Source organism: Pithys albifrons, chromosome 2 (assembly GCF_047495875.1).
Source record: "Pithys albifrons albifrons isolate INPA30051 chromosome 2, PitAlb_v1, whole genome shotgun sequence".
Taxonomy (NCBI): Eukaryota; Metazoa; Chordata; class Aves; order Passeriformes; family Thamnophilidae; genus Pithys; species Pithys albifrons.
Window position 1 is genome coordinate 71,439,626 of NC_092459.1, and position 18,691 is coordinate 71,458,316.

Below are 18,691 nucleotides of genomic sequence, written 5' to 3' on the forward strand. Positions count from 1 at the left end.
TGGAGCAGTGTGACCCGAAGCCCTGGAGAGCGTCCAAAGAACCTTTGTGTGCTGAAGAAGAGGAGGTGGATGAAGACAGAGGGTCCCAACGACCCCAGCCCCAATTCAACAGGGATGGGAACTGGGAGGGGACAGAGGTAGAACTGGACATGTGGATAGTAGTGATTGGATAGGTTATATTATAAAAGCTATAGAACTTAGAGCTTGCATGCGCACGTGTCTATGTATTCCTGGATGAGCGGGGTTGCTCATTAAAGTGCCTGCCCATTATCTTATCTCCTACAAAACTTGGCTCAGAGTCTTTTTTACAGACTTTTACGGCAACAACAAGAGACAGGGGAGTTCTTTGCTACTTTTTTGGTTTTTAAGGTAAGGTGTTCTTCTCTGTTCAGGGAAAAAAAGCATGGCTACTTCTCAGTAAGTGCAGAAATTTAAGATGGTGTCAGTGCAGATTCCCTAAAAGGGTTGTCTTGATAAGACACTTTAATATATTTTGGAAAGACTTCTTCTTAGACATCTCATTTATTCATTTTCTAGGACTGGAGGGAAAGACTCTTACCTGCCTGCCCAAGGCCTGGCAAGCCCCAAGGCTTCCTAACCAGGTCCTCTGGAAAGTTATGTATGTCCAACAGTGGTTGAACTTGGGTCATTCATGATCGTGGTCATGTTAAAAGAATTAGAAAAGGGAAGAGAAAGCCTCTTCTCCCCTCCCCCCCCCTCCCCCCTCCCCCTTCAGTTTTTCCATTTGGATGTTCTTGTATATGATTAGGGCTTTCCAAAGAAGTTTCCTTTTATAACCACTGGGATTAAAAAGACAGGTGTACAGGAGTCATTGGCCTGTACACTAGAAGAGGCTATAAAACCCTCAAAGTGGGCCTGTGAGAGAGAAGCTTGGTAAGGGAGAAGAGGAATAGTTTCTGGTAGGCGCTGGGGTACAGAGAAAGAGGATGGGTAGGGATGCGCATGTCCCAGTGGTGAAGGACCATGGGGATTAAAGGAGAAGGAAGGGTTGTATCTTTCATGAACAGAGAAAAGAAAGGAAGAAAGGGGAATAGGACAGGAGCAACTGATGGGAGAACAGAGGCATGAGACTACCTGTGGTCAGAGCAGAAATACTATGAATAACATACAAGTCCAAGTCTCCTGAGTTATGTTTGTCAGGATCTGAATCACATGCCGTTTCTCAGTATCTGGTACGACATGCTGTTCCTGTGTGGAGCCTGAGCCAGACTCGCCAATTCTGTGATGCTGCCAGGTTTGATGAAAATCCATCTGTGAATGCCAGTGTAACTGTGTGTAAGCTCAGATGTGGTAATGCCAGTTGATTTTGCTTTTTGTCACTCTTAAGTTCAACAAGCAGAAAAGGCTGTGCAGGCTGCTTGCCTGTGACCAGCAGTTTCCAGAGGAATGGTACCTTGGAAGATCTCAAGGAGGCAAGGGAAATTCATGCTAAGCAGCTTATGTGAAAGCACTCATTTCTCTGGCACTGAAATCCTTAATTTGTCTTGTGAAGACTGACTGATGAGGGATTAAAGGCTTACTTGTTGCTTTCCAAAGCAGAGGTTTGAGTGTTCAGGCTGCAGAGAGGTAACATCTCTACATATAATTTGAATAGGTAACTGTTCTTTTACTGTGACAAACACATGGCATTCAAATATGGCCAGTGCTTGGGGACTGGAAAGGAATAATGGAAAAATGAGCAGGATCCTTTTTTTTATTTTCTTTTTTATTTCTTTATAAAGAAAGGAAAGGATGGGCATGCCAAGCCAAAATGGCAGAATACAAAGGTGAGCACTGAGGCTTCTCCTTGGGGGCCATCCACAGCAAACTCTTGCTCTAGTAGGGTACAGCTCCCCTCCTGCCAGGAGGAACCCAGCATGCAGCCAGCCCTTCAGCACAATCACAGCTCTTTGAAGTTAGTTTGCACAGTTTCACAATACCATCAACCCACGTCACAGTGGGGCAGCAGCAGCTGAGGCCAGCAACAGTAGCAGCAACATGGGATACAGTGCACAGAAAAAAGGGAGCAAAGAGCTTGTTTGCAAACAACTGTAAGTAACAATATAGAAAGTCCAAAGATCATCATTCTGCTATAAAAATATTACACTTCATAAAACCATGTACTATAAAAAAAATCTATTCAGAAACGCTGGTAAACAATAAATATCTGTACACTGGCTGCCCTTTTCATACAGGAAACGTAAAAAGCGTGAGCCTCAGAAATCATCATTTGTAAACATGAATATGGAGCCTGTAAACAAAGTGCTAGATCATGGTTCGTATTTTGTCAAATTCATTTAATACTATCCAAGTAAATCCCTTACACACGTAATCACCTAATGGCCAAGACTCCACCGCTATGACAGGAAAGAGGACCCTATGATTTACTGGAGGTGCATATGAATTAAGGAACTAACACAGAAGCAAAGGAGGCAAGATTTGGCTCTAAGTAGCAAATCAGAAACAATCTTTTAGCAACTGATTTTCATTTTCTGTACTTCAAATGCATATTTCCATCCTCTTCATTCAAAATTTTCCTTTATCAAAGAGGGCATTAATTTTCCTCCTTTTCCTTTCAGGCTACAGCATTTCTGAAAACTATGCACATTAAATCCATTTAGGAGACATAATGGAGTACAAATTGATTCTGTAACTACATATACCAAAGCAAGAAGCAGTGGTTGTACAGTTTAACGCTGAACATCATGGTTTACACAATACAGGATGATGAAAATTACCAGATTCTTACTTTTAGACTCTAAGCTTTGGGCTGCAAAACCTTTCCATGTGCAAGCCTTGTGATGACATGCATGATCAGATGCCTGGTTAACTGGCTCACATGCATGTGTTGTCACTGGCAATGCAAGGTCTAGGCTCACAAAACTTATGAAGAGATTTTAGGTGAAATTTGGCTCTAAGAACTGTTGTGACTTTATTTACTTGGTAATATTCTTGTTCTGCACAGATTTTAAACTATGTTTCACTTAAATACTGAGAGTTTTAGCTCTCTACACAATGAGAACCTTATTTTAGCTTTGCTTTATCTTCTGAGTTTAAATTCACATTTTTTGCCAACATTCAGAATAGGAGAGTGTGTGCAATTGTCGCTTGTGTCTGTGGTTGACAGACATGGGAGGAGGAATGTGGGACTGTATTTACACAGGAACTGAGGTACCAGAAGCAGCTGAGCTGCAATGGATTGGGGCAATACAGGATTTCAAGAGCAGGTTCAGCTAGGAGGTAAGAATACACACTTCTAAAGGAAAATTATGCATACTTCAAAAGAGAAAAGAAAATTAAGCCAGCCTGCACATTTTCCCTTTTTTTTTTAATTTAATGAACTGTACTGAAGCACCTTATTAACATTATTTTAGGCCTTTTTATTTTAATGTAAGGAGTATCTGAGGTGGTTGTCCTGCCTATGCTACTTGCCTGTCTTTTAGGATTCAGATATGTGAACCTGGAGCTTAAGTGGCTCTTGTTTAAAGATGCCACCTGCAGATGTTCAACCAGAGAACTTTGCTTCTAAATAGTTGCTTTGGCATTCCTGATACACTCATCCTAAGACAGAGCTTCAAAACACCTGCCTGAAGATAATTTTCAAGTGAAAGCTATGATATATTTTCTGCTACAGTAATCTGCTGCATCTTCAATATTTGACTGCCTTCCTTTTTCTAGGGATCCTGCAAGCTGTAGCACTCTACCAAATCAATAATTTCCTGGGCAAAAATGGCTGATTTTAAAACAACCCCCTGGATTTTTTTCTGTTGTCTTTATGAGGTCAATGGTGACAAAAATACACAGAGTCAACATTATTGCCATATTTGGCCTTACCCCTTCTGTTTACAGGGCATTCATATGAGCTAATGGCCAATTTTCAGAAGCCTGGACTTGTCCTCCATCTCTGTTCACACACTTGGCACTGGTAACCTGCTGCTGTACAAACATCCCATCATTTATCACCCTGACTCTGAGCCACACCTGAGCTCTGCTCTGCATAACTCAGAAACGGAAGGACAGAGGTGACACTGAACTTGTAGTCACTCCAAAGTGTTGACAGCGCAGTTGGCAAAACAGATGCTGTTGCCCTCCTGATGTCACCAGCCATTTGTTCTGATGCACAAACATTTGTTTTGCCCCATGATGACCTGAATAAGGGAGGTGTGAAAGCACATGTGAGAAGCTGAGGTCGAGAGAAAGTGACTATCTGCCTGTTTTTTAGTGTCAGCACTTGCATGCGCTGGCGTAAGTTCAGCAGACCAGTGGAACCCTGTGGCATCCATGTCTTAGGGGATGATCCATCTTTGTGAAGAGCGTCCTCCTGGAAGCTTGGCCTCCAATAATATTCAGTTGAAAAAATTGCTCAAAGAATTAAGACTGAGCATAGCAAGACGGAATTAGATTGTTTCCAGTGGTTGTGAGAAAAAGGAAACTGAAGTAAGGAAAGATGACGAGGAAATCTCAAAGGGAGACAAAAACTGTACATAATCTTTACAACACTCTTTCTGCCCTTATACAATACAATTACATTGACCATTAAAAATACATTTTGTTGAAACAGCACATACCAGCTGGAACCTCAGAAAATCCAGCCCTCCCTCCAGGTTGCGCTTCGCATCTTTGTGCCCACTTTGTCTTCTCCAGGACAGAAGTCACTTTGAGGGAAACAAGGCTTGGCCAGAGCTATTCTGCACCAGCCAGGATATCCCTGTTTGTGGGTATTCTCACAGTGTGCTGCTAGCTGAAATATGTGAGACTTTACTTCTAACAAGCAAAAAATAATAAAGGCAGCAAAAAGCTGATTCTGAGCACAGTTTAGCCAGAGGAGAGAATGAGGGCTGCTGTGTATATAACCGTAGACACACACCTGCATGTTTGCACTCATCAATCCCAGCCGATTCAGCCACTGTGTGGAGTTTCACAGCATTGTTTATTTTAGAAAACAGAAGAGCTTCAAAGAGAGCTGCTTTGCAGCTATCCTCTGTGCACAGCACATAAACCTGAGCATTAAATAGTGGTTTAAATTATTAAGGATAAATTTAAATTTAAAAATAGAATAATGCAAAAAACCAAACTTCAGTCAACATTGAAACAAAGCTAGTTTTAGGAAGCATATTGCTATAGCAAATGAAACTCCTTGTTCCCTTGGACACTCTGAGGCAGTGATTTGGTAATTTCAGTTCAGCACTGAGATGCACTAACTACCCAGCAAGGAAAAATTACCATGTCTAGCATATGAAGCTCCATGTTCACATTTTTCTTTTTTTTGACCCGTCACAACAGAAAAAAAGCCAACATAGCACAGTAGCTTTTCCTACAAAGCATCTGATGTGACTAAATTCACTCAGAAAATAAAAATTAACAAAAGCAGTACAAAGAAGAATCCTGGGCAGGTTGTGACAACCATAAGCCAAGATGGGTAAGAAAAAGAATAAAAAAATTGTTCACATCCAGCACCACAAACCTTGCTCACTTTCTTTGAAACCAGGAAATCAGAAAAAAGGTCCATTTTGCTGACACCATTTCAACAAAAGTTTTTCTTTCCCTGGACCTGGCAAATCCAGGTATTAGGGTACAGAACTCTTGTTTTATATGTATATAAATACACATGTACATATTCATATAAATATAAAAGCAGAGCATCCTCCTGTTTCTCCTCATAATTTATTATTATTAAAGCTTGTAACAGAGTTAGCTGAACTCTTCAGAAGTGGATACTCTCTGCACACACATGGCATGGGGAGTTTAGCTCTGCTACAGCAGAACAGCCTGGCAGGGACATGTAAATGTTGGGTGGCAGGGGCAGATTTGGGTGAACAGCCAGGGAAGGTCAAGGAGCAATGACTGGAAATGGCCTTACTTGCTTCAGGGTGGCACTGTGGCCCACCAGAACTTCTCTAGTTGAGCACACTGGGTGACCAGGTGGGAGGACAGCTGTACTGACCCACCAGGCCCCGGGCAGCCCAGTCACTCACCCCCTTCTGTACCAGTTGCTGATGAGGGATTCCCTTGCTTTGAAAGGGAACCCCAGTTTGCCCCTCAACCATGTGCATGCTAGTTGCCTTTGCCAATACTCTCCACCATGCTGCCATGGATCTTTTGCCTACTTTCCTCAAAGTTACCCACACCTTTCCCTGCCTCTTGCTTGGTTCCCCAGTCACCTCACCTATTCCTGCCAGATCTGCTTGCTGGTAAAGGGCAGACACCTTCTTCTCGCCTGATCCACAGGCTCCTACTCACACTTCTTTACATGAATGCTCACAGTCTCATAAGACCCAGTAATTTCCTCAGAAGACCATGTTTCTCAGAGGTTTTCTGCTTTCAGAGACATTTGAGTAAATCAGGGCTGGTGGCACACACTCCTTGAGAGGTGCTGGCTTCTTTCCAGAGAAGGCAGGGGCAAAGTGCAAAAGATTCCTCAAATTCAGAAGGTATTTTCAACAGCAACAGCTCTCTCTCCTTCATGTTGTATAGCACTTGTTTCAAATAAGGTATTATTCATATGTCTCTGCAGCCTTCACTCTTCCTGGGGTGAGTGGAGATCAGTAGATGTCTACTGGTGACCAGCCAAGTCACTTCATCATGACACATACTGGAACATCATTCATATCCAACTGTGTTCTTCATACCAAAAAGTGCTTGTCTTGAGAAACAAAATGAAAACTGTTCCCATGGAACATCTTAAGGACTCAAAAATAGTTTTCCTAGGGTGGAAAGGATGGAACACACCTACTTTATTGGCTTTATCTCAGTTAAGAAACAGCTACTGGGAAAATTGGCACATCTTTGTGAAGTTGTCAAACTTAGGACTCTGGCTGGAATGTAAAAAAAATGATGTAGCAAAGTAGAACTTTGCCTTACATGGGCTTCAGCTAGTTCTGGTGATTTCATATGCAGGTTGTCCAAAAAGGTCTGCTAGCCAAGATGAATTGCTTAAATAATAAGCTGTGGGTTTTCAAAGAAGCCTTTTAGGGGTACTGCTACAACCTGGTAGAGGTAAGTCTTTTCATGCCTCGCCGCTGAGCCAGATTGGAGGACAATACAGGCTCCAGCCTTGGTGCCTGAGGTGCTCGGTTTAAAGCAAAGTAAGTGGCTGCCATTGCACCCTGTAAAATAGAAAAAAAGATAAAACATTGGGCTGACACTCAGTTCTTTGATGCTTTTCCCTTCCCCTATTCAGTCTCCTAAAAAAATTGTCCTGCATGCACAATTTCAATGAAATGATAACAATGTTTAGGTTGGCAGACAGCTAGGGTGTCTCTGATCCAAAGTGGTGAGTAGCAGTATGTGCAGAGAATGCTATCAGGTTATTACAATGCAGCTTGAATTTAAAAATATTGAGCAGGTGATGGGAAAAAAATCTTCTCTATAAATACAGTGCCATATTAAATTTGGCCTCTATGGCAAATAATCTTCCCAACTCCTCTATCACTTTCCAGAATATTTACACAAATGACAGGTCATTCTGCATGGAAGGAAGAGGCAAGGGTGTAGGAAGTACCTTCACCAAGTGAACATCCTGTCTGCTGAGTTGATTTTGAGATAGGTACTCCCTGTTCACTATCCATGGATGTCTTAGGACTTGGACTGCTGTGAGGCGCTGATGAGGGTCTACATGAAGCATCTTAGACACAATGTCCTGGGTTTAAAAGGAAGAAAACAGTACAAAGGAAAAAGTCATTAAGAGCAGTGCAAGTTTTACTAAGGTCTTTCTGGTGGCAGTATCACATCTAGCATATCCAGTGGACAGAATTATGTACTTTAGATAAGCTTTATATTCTTTAAGTGTCAGGTCTTGATTTTCAAAATTTTCAAGTGTAATGTTCAACTCTCAGCTGATAAGACAGTCAAAAGATAATGTGGAGGGTTTTGGCTTATTGACTGAATGTTAACTACTGGTGACTTGATAGGAGTGATAAACTCTACCTAGAGAGGATGCCATCTGGAGGCATCTCCTCACTGACCCCAAAGAATGCTTACAAGAGAGGCTTAGAATAGAAATCATATATTCAGGCAGCTAAAATTCAATTAGGTCAGTTCTACAACATCTGAACATTTAAATTTCAAAACAGAACATTGATAAAAAAATATATTGTGAGGCTTATAGGTGTTGGTAGCAAGATTAATATATTATTAGGATTGCTTGCAGTTTTGTGGTGGGATGTATCAATGTTCTTTCATTGGATACTACTGGTTGCTAAAACTGAAATCTCTTTAAATCCCTTCAAAGCTTTTGACTCATGCCAGGCAACTGGAAGTTTGCTAACTTTACCCTGCCCAGCCTAAACTGTGAACTGTACAGGAATTAAAAATGTTAGTTTGTAAACTGCATGCTCTTGGTTAACTTTTGAGAAGCAAAAAGGTGATTCATGTATAGAACATACATTTGTGGCACTGTCAAACCTACACTTGTTTTAAAAGTGCAGTGGCACCAAAAAAGAGTTCTGCGCTATTTAAATCAAGAGAAAATCTAAGAAAGCGTTCACTGACCTTTGCAGTATCAGATACTGAATCCCAGTTTCCTCCTGTAAGAGCATATTTGCCACTACCAATCCTGGCCAGAATCTCCTCTGGGGTGTCATCTGGTCCATTTGCAAAAGGAGTGAATCTATTAAAAAAAAAAAAAAAAGGAAAGAGAGAGAGAACTCCAATGTAATTTGCAAGTTTAAGATTTCTGTGTTCTAGCACTAACTGCCACTGGTTACAACAGGAATTTGGTTCCAGAATGGACTACAGACATTGCTGCTTCATTTTCATTCAAAATATAAAGGCTGATGGTTCCTCATATTGTTCTGTAGAGGAAAAAACTGATTCCTTAATTGCTTCTTCAATTTTTATTTTATTTCTATTTTTTTAGGAATTAAATATTTTCTGTAAAAGTAGACATGTTTTTACTTCTTGTTTTAACTGTGCTTTATTGCCAATACCAGTACCTTGATAATGGCAAGAAAGGACAAAAATTATAAAGGAGGAAAAAAAATCTGAAACAGAAAAAAAGGGAAAAGAAAAAAGAACCCTTTCTAATCTATTTTGTAATGCTTTGTTAACCATAATGTTCAAGTCTGTTGGGCAAAAGAAATTTTCTGCAATAGGCTACTGCCTGATACAGACAGTAAGAAATGACTGGTAAGATGCATCAAGCTTTACAAAATCAGTGTCACTTGCAAAGGGTACACTTTTTGTCTTCCAAAACTGGTAAGAGACAAGTTTTTTGCAGCTGAATAAAATTTACCAGATCAAATTTTACTCTGCAATTTTGAAAAGCTGTGTAGGTTTAGAAGAATTTGGGATTTTTATACTTTTCCATCTTTTCTCTTCTGGAAACTTGCCAGAATGATTTTGAGATTGCTAAACAGTTGGTTTGGCCACAGCTTCCTACCCCGCCTGGTTTCTAGTAGCAATTTGAATTCCTCACATGTATTTTCTCATTTTCAAAAACATTTCAGACTTCATAGAAGTTCAGCCCAGAGAGATACATAATGTTTTTCCAACCCGTAACTATCACAAGGGATACAGTATGAGTTAAGGACTGATGAAAACTGAGGTCTGTCACTTGTTCCATTTACAGGATCCCAGGCCTATGCACTAGTCCTGGCTGTCTGAGCCTTCTCTGCTCACAGTGATGAGAGGAGGAGAATAAAATCCCAGATGCAAATAACAGCCAGTTCCTACTACTCTCCACTGGTGAGGAAGAACAAGACCATCCATAAATGCAGTGCTGGCACCTAAAAAGTTAGAATTTCTCAACTGTTTGTATTACTCTTATTTTCTCTTGTAAGTGTAGAAAAAGTGAGATATAAGCACCTGTCAGTAAATTTAATATCCACTAAGTTCTGTAATTTGTATTTCTGATTCAAATGTATTTGGATTTTTCCCATGTTTAATAAAGAAGCATTTGGAATATAATCAACTGAACAAATCGGACTGTTGATTTTATTTTACTGATTCCATCTGTGTATAACTGCAAATGTATAACATTAGTCAAACAGAAGCAGGTTATTTGAAACCTAGCAGACTGGGAGACTTCCCCAAAAAGTCACAATATATTTCAGCTAAGGTTGAACACATTTTACTCAGGAATAAAACAGATGAGAGACACTCTTGTTACCTTTTCTATAATCCATGAGGCAAGAGATACAAATAACAGAAAGGTAGAGTCCAACTCTTTGTTTTCCTGATAAAAACTAAGAATGAATCCAAGCTTCTTGCCCCAGCTGAATGATCACAAAGAAGATTAAACAGTTTAGAGAGGTCACTAAGATGTTTCAAGCTGCACTTAGGTATGATAAATGTTCACATACCATACTTGGGGAAATTAAATTCAGGGCCCTGATAACTCTAGATTGGGTTTGCACACTGTGTTTCCAGAAGCACATCTTATTCCTATCCTTTACTACTTATTTCAATCTGTCTCTTTCTCTGGATTTTCTTGTGTCAATATTTAATGTCAGCCAACACATTGATAAGAATATTTTTGCTAAGTACCTCTCAAAAGTTACTACTTCCTGTTGCAATTCTTGCTGATCTGTTCATTTACTTTCTGCCCTTTCTGAATGATATTTTTCAAATAGCATCTGAAAGCTATGTTTGGGTGGGGATTTTTTTAGCTTTTTAAGGTACTCTCATACCTCAACAACAGTAACAGTAGAATAATGAAGCTGAAGAGAATATATGTACTAACAGAATGAATTAACATCCTTCCATGGATGTTGGAACATGATGTGGCTCTCCATACTCCTATGGACCTCTCTTAACATAAAACTGCTTAAGCGGTGAGTGAACCCTTTAGAAGTCTAGGTCTCAGTGCATACTTACAGGCACTGTCTGTTAAAAACATAAACAATTTGTCTAACATTTATGCATTCTAGAAAAAACGTATTCTAATTCTAGGTCTTGAAATCTATTTTCTTGCTTCACACAACCAAACACATTTCTTCAAGAAGGCCAGACAGTTTGCTAGCTCTATCTGTGACTCCTTTCAGGCTTAATTAGTGCTGAAGTGCTGAGTTCACTGCAGTCTGCTGTTCTAGGAGAATCTTGTCACTCACCCTGCCAGCATGGTATAGAGTAGGATCCCCAAGCTCCAAATGTCACAGGCTGCATCATAACCTTGGCGTTTAAGGACCTATGTGAAGGAAAGGGATAGATGAAAATAGGTTAATCTGCATTTCTGAAATTTTAGCTTCTGATCCACAAAAAGCACCAATTAGTGGTTGTTATCTGCTGACATTTCCAGGGCTTAATCACAGATCTGGCTTGAACAAGTGGCAGTCTTGGGATCAAAATGTCCAGTAGTGGTGTGGAGAAAGGTGAAGCCTAGTCTAGAATGAGCTGGTTAGTGTTCAAACCAAGCACATCTGTCTCCTCCACAATGAGAGAGATGACTGCAGTTTGTTGGAGAACCTATGAACCTCTCTGACCATTTAACATGGAGCAAAACAGAACAGTATTTCAATGACTGAAAATGTTTCAAAATAAAAAAAGATCATTAATATTTTGAAACATACCCTCCTAACATAAAGGTTACCAAGAACACTATGGATGGGACAATCATAGGGATGAATGACAGAGAGAAGTATTCCAATTGAGTTCAGTATGGATTGATATACAGCAAATGGATGCACACAAAAGCATATCTAATGTCAGGCTAATAAAGATGGATGGCAACTGCAAGGAAAGCTAAAAGGCTTATTCTTATCTTACTTCTGCATAAAAAGAAGTGGCCACATTTAGATTGGACCTCACAGATAGAAGGCTAAAACTTGTTCCCTTTCCCTACAGGGAAAACAAGACCCATGGTACTCAGAAGAGATCTGACCAGTAGAGATATTGAACCAACAGGTTCAATATCAATACAGGATGGTAAGTTATAGCAGTAAGGGTAAAGCCTAGATTTTATTTATGCTAGTGCACACTAGAAGAAATGCATATTTGGATCAGTGGAGGTCCAAGTTAAAGTGAAGTCTCCAGCTGAGCTCAGAGTCCTCCTCCAGATGTTCCACTTGCTCATAAAAGTAAACTACCCTTCTGTTTATTCAGTTCTGACACACAAGGAGAGTTTTGTCCTGTTCTGATGGATCAATAGATTCATCTTCTTGCAAAGCACATGAAAAAGGAATGTACAAATTCAAGAAGTCTTTCTTTGACCTGCAGCCTTATTCCACGGGGGGTGATTTATTTAAAGTAAAGTAATCTGAAGTCTATCACAGAAGAGACCAAACTCTGCTATGGAAAAACAGTTTGATAAAATGTTGCCTAGATGGGTATTATAAATGATGAGTTATAAAGCAACCATCTGCCAGGTATGCTGCTGAGAGAACATTTGCTACCTGGAAAAAAAACAAACAAACCCAAACCAGAAAAACCACCACAACAAAATGAGAAAAAGCCACATTTCCTCCTCTTGATAAAGCTGGTAAAATCCAGCTTCTGTGCCTCTCTCTCCTGTACACCATCTATAAGCTTTCTGGTTGTTATATTATTTCTATTTCTTTAGTTCCTGCATTCATTCCTGCTCTATTAATGTTAGTTTTTATGGGAAAAACTTCTTTGCTATTTGACAAACTCAGTTGCTTCTGCTTCAATCTCACTGGTGGTCATTCTCACTGCATTTTGAACAGTTACATTTTCACTCCATCCCTGTTTTCGTCCAATAACCAAGAACAATCAAGTCCAAGGTAAGTGACAGAAAAACAGGGCAGTGATGATACTTAGTGGAGCAGGATATTGAGCAAGTGGTTACACAACCCAAAATGATGGAGAGGTGTTGCTGTGTGCTATCATTCAGTTTGCAGGAGTGCCGCTAGATAACAGGAACATTCACTCTGTGCCAGTGTATAGGGAAAGCTTTGTTGGCAAATACTTTTTTATCACCAGCAACTTCACCCTGCAGATAATAAGAGGATCTACTGAGTTACCAGTTAGTATCACTACTATTTGAAAAGGTCTCCAGCAGATCTGTGCAACTGTGGTTAAAATGAAACCAGTGAGCTGACAGGAGAAAGTGTGGGAAACCTTGGCCAAAAAAGACTGGTGCTTGATCTAGGCAGGAGATGATATGAAACAGTAACAGGCATGTGTTTTAGAAATAAATCAATCAGGGAAGGAACTTTGCAAAAGACGCAGTGGTATCTTGCTGTAATGGATGATGAAGGATTTACTGCCAGTGAAGGGGTTTGGGTCACCTTGAGAACTCAGTGGGACCTGAAATAGAGGCACGAGCTGATTCTTAGTGCCACACTTGGCAGGGCATTGTGGAGAGAATGGGTGCTCTGGACATAATAATACCCGGGGGTTTATTCAGTTCTGGTAATGGCTCAGATTCACACACACACACCCACACCCTTTTATTTTTATAGGCTTCTTCACCGATTTTGGAGAAAAACTGCAGAAAAAAAGTATTTTTACTTTATCCAAAAGGATCTTACTGCATCAGTAGAACAGCATGGCGCTTCACTTCCTGCATGTAGCATGACATACACTAGGTGGCAGCGTCTGTCTTTCTCTTCAGTAGCCTTCATTGCTCTTGCTATCATCTAACTCCCAAATTAAAAGTTTCCAAAATACGGGTAGATCCAAGTAGGCAAGCACGGCCTCCTTCTTCTGTCCTCTTTGTCGTCAGCTCAGCTGACTTTCTGTCTCCTTGATTAGCTTCATGAGCACGTGGCAGATGGGGCTCAGACAGGGAACATGAAAGTCAAGTCTAGGCTGGAGGGCAGCATTATATCACAGGTAAAATGTAAAACCACTTAAGGCTTTATGTAAGCTCTCTGCCAGTTCTGGTGATGTTTCAATTAATCTCCAATGTCTCCTGCAGTAGCAGGACCTGTCTTACTCATCACAAATGTCTGGGGGAGTGATTTCTGCTTTCAGTTCCAGTCAGAAGTATCTGATATGAAAATGCATTGGGCTGGCAATGCTTGTGATTACCGACGCTATACAGAATAGCCCATCATGAAAAATAGTTACACCTATTTTAAGCCCATTGCATCTGACTTCTTCAAATCTTGCAAACATGATTATTTTTTAGTTTAGAAATTGAATGACTGTGGTGCTATGGAACTTTTTTAATGTACTTCAATAAATTGTGAACAGCCCATTCCCATTTCTAAAATGGAAGACGAACTAAGCAATAAAATAACAAACCAACTATCATGATAACGGAAGATTTCTTTGCTGAAAAAAAAAATCTGTTTTGAATTTATACTGCCCTGGTAATGGTCTCAATATAACAAATTCTCTTTCTGATGCCAGAAAGCTGTGACTCCTGTAACTTTTGGTATCATGAAAAAACCTTGTATGAAAAGGTCATCCCATTTTTCTCTTCCCAGTTACAAACCACACAGATGAACATTGGGTGTAGGACACTTACAGCGAGGAAAAGATTGCTGAATGATACCAACTGAGAGACATTGATATTTTATAGAAGAGGACAGATAAGTATTGAAGGACAATAGCTCTTTGTTTTTCTTATATAGACCATAACAAACAGAAGAAGACACTCATTTGAAGTACTAAAATTTCTGATTTTCATCACTCCAAGAAATGGAAAATTACCCAGGATATTAACTTCTTGCTCCTTCATCAGAAGGAAGCAGCAATGAACATCTTAAAGGTCAATACAGCAAAGAGTCCAAACCATTGAAACTGCTGTGTTACCCAAGCCCACTCCATGAGGCCTACATGACAGGAGCAGCACTCACCAGTGATGCAGACACTATCCCTGTGCTTGGGACAAGCTGTTTGATCTTCATCTGTTTCCCTGTCTGTGAAAATGAGAAAGCAGCCCATTCCTACATCTCCCATAACAGGGGGATTGATACTAGGAAAGCCCAAGAGGGGAGATGTTACTTTAGCTCAGTAAAGTCAACAATAAAACTCTCACTGATTTCAGCATGATAAGGATTTCATGGAAGGATTTTTATTTTCAGTCTTATCACAGAATCATGGAATAGAAGGGTTGGAAGGGACCACTGAGAAGGCCATATAGTCCAACTTCCCTGCTCAAGCAGTGTCCTCTATAACATGCTACTCAGGCACGTCCAAATGACTTTTGGATATCTCAAGAAGGAGACTCCACGATCTCCCTGGGCAACCTGACAGGAAGTTTTTATTCCTGACATCAAGATTTCCCTCTTAAAGCTTAATCCTGTTCTGTGCAGTGCACTAGATGGGAAGTAGTCTGATCAAAAACATCTAGAGAAAAAAAAGATATTTATTCCAGTAATAAGCCAAAGTATTGTGTAAGTCAATCCAAGACAGACACCAGCTTCTGTCAGAAGAGAAACAACTGCCATGACAAGTCCACGAATAGGAAAGTTATGGTAACAGAGACTGTGCAAGTGCCAGTAGCCTGGTTTCTACCTTGCTTCTCTTGTAAAGGCAGTGAGGAAAAGGTGAGAAGGAGGAAGGACAGCTTCCTAGGACACATTTATTACTGAAGGCTTTGAAATGCAATCCTACCTCAGGGGCAACAAAATTGGCCGTGTAGCAGGGAGTCATGAGCAGCCCATTCTCAGCTCTCAGTTGCTTGGCAAACCCAAAGTCACAGATCCTGATAGAATCTGGGTTTCCTGACTCATCCATGTAGAGGATATTACTTGGCTTGAGATCTCGGTGCACCACCTTAACAAGAAAGAGAAGTGAGAAACAAGTGAGGAGATCAGGGAGCATCCAGGCTTGGCTACCATTTCTGGTCTGCTAGTCAAGGCAGGTCAAGAGCTCATGCCAAAAATATTTGAGTTTTGGAAAAATGTTACTTAAAAGCCTTGGACAAATGAAAGAGAAAAATAAAAAGGTTAAGGCTGTCAAAAACAGAAATAAAATCTTTGTCAGCCTCTGCTGGTTTATTAAGATGGAGGCTGCTGCTTTAAGCAGGTCACAACTTTCCTGAGTGTTGTCAGAGTGGGCTGTTGTGCAGTCATCTTGGTGGCAGAGGCTTCTGCAACATGACGGCCTGGAATACTCAGCTAAAAGGTGAAGAAAAAATAAAGAAATACAAGGAAAGTGCGTAAGGTCTTCTTGTGGCTGTCCATGTGAGTGGCTCATATCTGAAAGAGGGGATTATTTTTTTTCTGATTTTAAAAAGTATTCACACAACTGTGTGTTTTACCAGACATGCTGCATTTCAGTAGTGGGAAGTCAGCCTTTCTTTGTTATAGCAAGACTGAAATATTATCATAAAAACATAGAAGCTGAAGAAAAAAAATGCACTTGTTTTAACCATGACACGGGAAAAGCAGCAAATATTTGACTATTTATCCAAACTGCTAGTCCCTGAAATGCAGAAAAGGAGATATTTTCAAATTACTGTATTTAGACAGCTTAGACTTTAAAAGCCACCTTTTAACAGCATGTCAGAAGCCTTTCCCATCAGCTGTTCAAACTGCCACTTCATTTGGAAAGCTGAGCATTTGATTTTCTATCTACCTGCTGATTCGGCTACTGTATTTGAAATTCTTTTAAAAGATCAGGTAATGCAATGATGACTGTGATAAAAAGTAAACAAGTGATATTTGAGCAAGGTACATGAACTTGAAAATCACTGTAATGTGGGAATGAAAATACCACTTCAATATACTTCTGCTCAGTGGGAAAATGGATAAAAAGCCTACGACCCTATTTTACAAACCAAAAGTAATCATAAATATGGAGAAAGAATTTTTAGGGGAAAATCTCCCATATTTACATTTCAGAGAAGAAAAATCACAACTATTTGCTATTTCTAGAAGTTGGATGTTAAGAAGGTTGATGCAGCTAAGCCAAAAAGGCAATGCTTACACCCTGAGAGTGCAGGTAGTCCACAGTCCTGGTGATGGTGCACAGCACAGCGCTGGCCTCTCGCTCAGAGAAACACTTCTGCCGAAGAATGCGGTCCAGGAGCTCACCTCCACGCATCAGCTCCATCACCAGGTATACGAATTTCCCATCATCGTACACCTGGAAAAGGAATAGAATAAATATATGTTTTGGACCCATTAACTTGGTAAAAGTTGGTCCTTTAATCACAGTGTTGGCTTGCTTCTGTGAGATGTTTCAAAAAGAAAATGTCAGCTAATGTGTGGAAAATGTGCTTAGTACTCTTAACAACAGAAAAGGAAACTTTATAAAATTACTTAATCATCACTTTCTTTCTTGTGTCTGTAGCAGCTTGCTGATTTGTCCACAAAGACGAGCAGCTTTCTTGATCTGCTATCATGCCAGCAGAGCAGACCAAGCTGCTAAAAGCAGCACCACTTCACACAGCCCCAGATGTCTGCTGGCTTTCACCCAAGCCTCCTTCTCAGTAGTGTTCTCTCTTTACACTTCTACAGGGTAACATCTGCCATTTCAAATATCAATATTTCCCTTTGAGTCATGATCAACTAAAGAACTGTATTATACTGTTGGCCAAGACCTACATCTAATGATATTATATATAGTTTATATTTGCAATTCTGGTGAATACATTGGTGACATCAGCTGCAACACATATTTATCTTCAATGTCAAGGGCATGGGGTAGAAAACATTTTGTCATTTAAATTGAAGACAGCCATTTCCATGTCATAATCCTTTATCTGGACTGCAATAATAGGCAGTATTATAGTCACCAGTGCAAAATGTTTTTGGAAAAGAATACAAAACCTTTTTTTTTGTTTGCACAGATTTTGAGATACTCTTTAATGCTTAGAAATTAGGTGAGACTTTGTTGAGGGCATAGGATTAGAAAATTTTTATCTACTTCTCTAAGGTCTAAACCATGACACACTGGCCCCAGATACGAGCAGGACTTTATTCTGTAAACTCTGAATCTGACATACTGTGGACAATCCTAGGAAAGATTGCGGGCAGCATAATTAAAATGTCTCTGACTAAAGATCATTACTGGATGTAAGCATAGTGAAGGCTATTTTTCACATGACATGCTGAAGAAAAATACCTTTGTGTCTTCTCAGGCTGCTTAAGTAGAAGGTAAGTGCTCCCCAGCATTAAAACACTATTGGAGGAAATCCTAGCGATGTTGTGAACCCTTCTCTGCCCAACAAAGCAGATACCACAGCCTGCTTGGGAATGGCTGCTGCTTATGAATGATCATCCCTTGTCCAACAGTACCACGGTGTGTGTTCAGCAATGTGCACTGAAACTTCCAACTAGGGAGATCTTTTAAAAAGTCTTGCAAAATGAAATTAATTTTGTTGTTGTAAAACCCTTTGGGTTTATTTATAGTCTGTTAGACAGTAATTGAAGAATGTATAACCAGACCAGTCTTTCTAAATGCTATCCAGTAATCTGTTAAGTCATGTTTTTTTTTTTCCTTTATTTCAGTGGGTCTGGTTTTTGCTCTGACCTTCAACTGAAGAATTTTTCAGACATGGACGAATAAATGAGCCTGACCATAAGATGAAAATCATTTAATGCTGAAGTGCTTAAAGACTACTCACATCTTTAAGAGTAATGATGTTTGGATGCTGTCCATATCGCAAGAGGATCTCAATTTCTTCAGAGGGGTCTCTCTTGCTTTTATCAATTATCTGAAAGACAGGAAGCACACTGTAGTCAAATCCCAGCTAGCAGCACTAAGCACAAACCAACCAATTTTTACAGTTCAAAAAAAAAGAGAATATTTAAAATTCTTCTTGTAATCATTATTCTAGGAGAGGACAGCTCAAACCACGTGCAAATGAGAGCCATGCTGACAGTCTGCAAATGCC

General features: G+C 40.0%; 1 protein-coding gene across 1 annotated transcript in view; it reads right to left on the minus strand.

Annotated features, from left to right (window-relative positions):
• Nucleotides 1-1,720: 1,720 nt before the first annotated feature.
• The window catches only part of RPS6KA2 (ribosomal protein S6 kinase A2), a 167,618-nt gene continuing 150,647 nt past the window's right edge, over nt 1,721-18,691 (minus strand). The window contains exons 15-21 of the mRNA XM_071549435.1: nt 18,422-18,511; nt 16,780-16,938; nt 15,463-15,624; nt 11,049-11,125; nt 8,491-8,608; nt 7,502-7,639; nt 1,721-7,106 (exon numbers count right to left, since the gene is read on the minus strand). Of these exons, the coding sequence (XP_071405536.1) occupies nt 6,981-7,106; nt 7,502-7,639; nt 8,491-8,608; nt 11,049-11,125; nt 15,463-15,624; nt 16,780-16,938; nt 18,422-18,511 (870 nt within the window). The 3' untranslated portion in view covers nt 1,721-6,980. The remainder of the gene's footprint in view (nt 7,107-7,501; nt 7,640-8,490; nt 8,609-11,048; nt 11,126-15,462; nt 15,625-16,779; nt 16,939-18,421; nt 18,512-18,691) is intronic.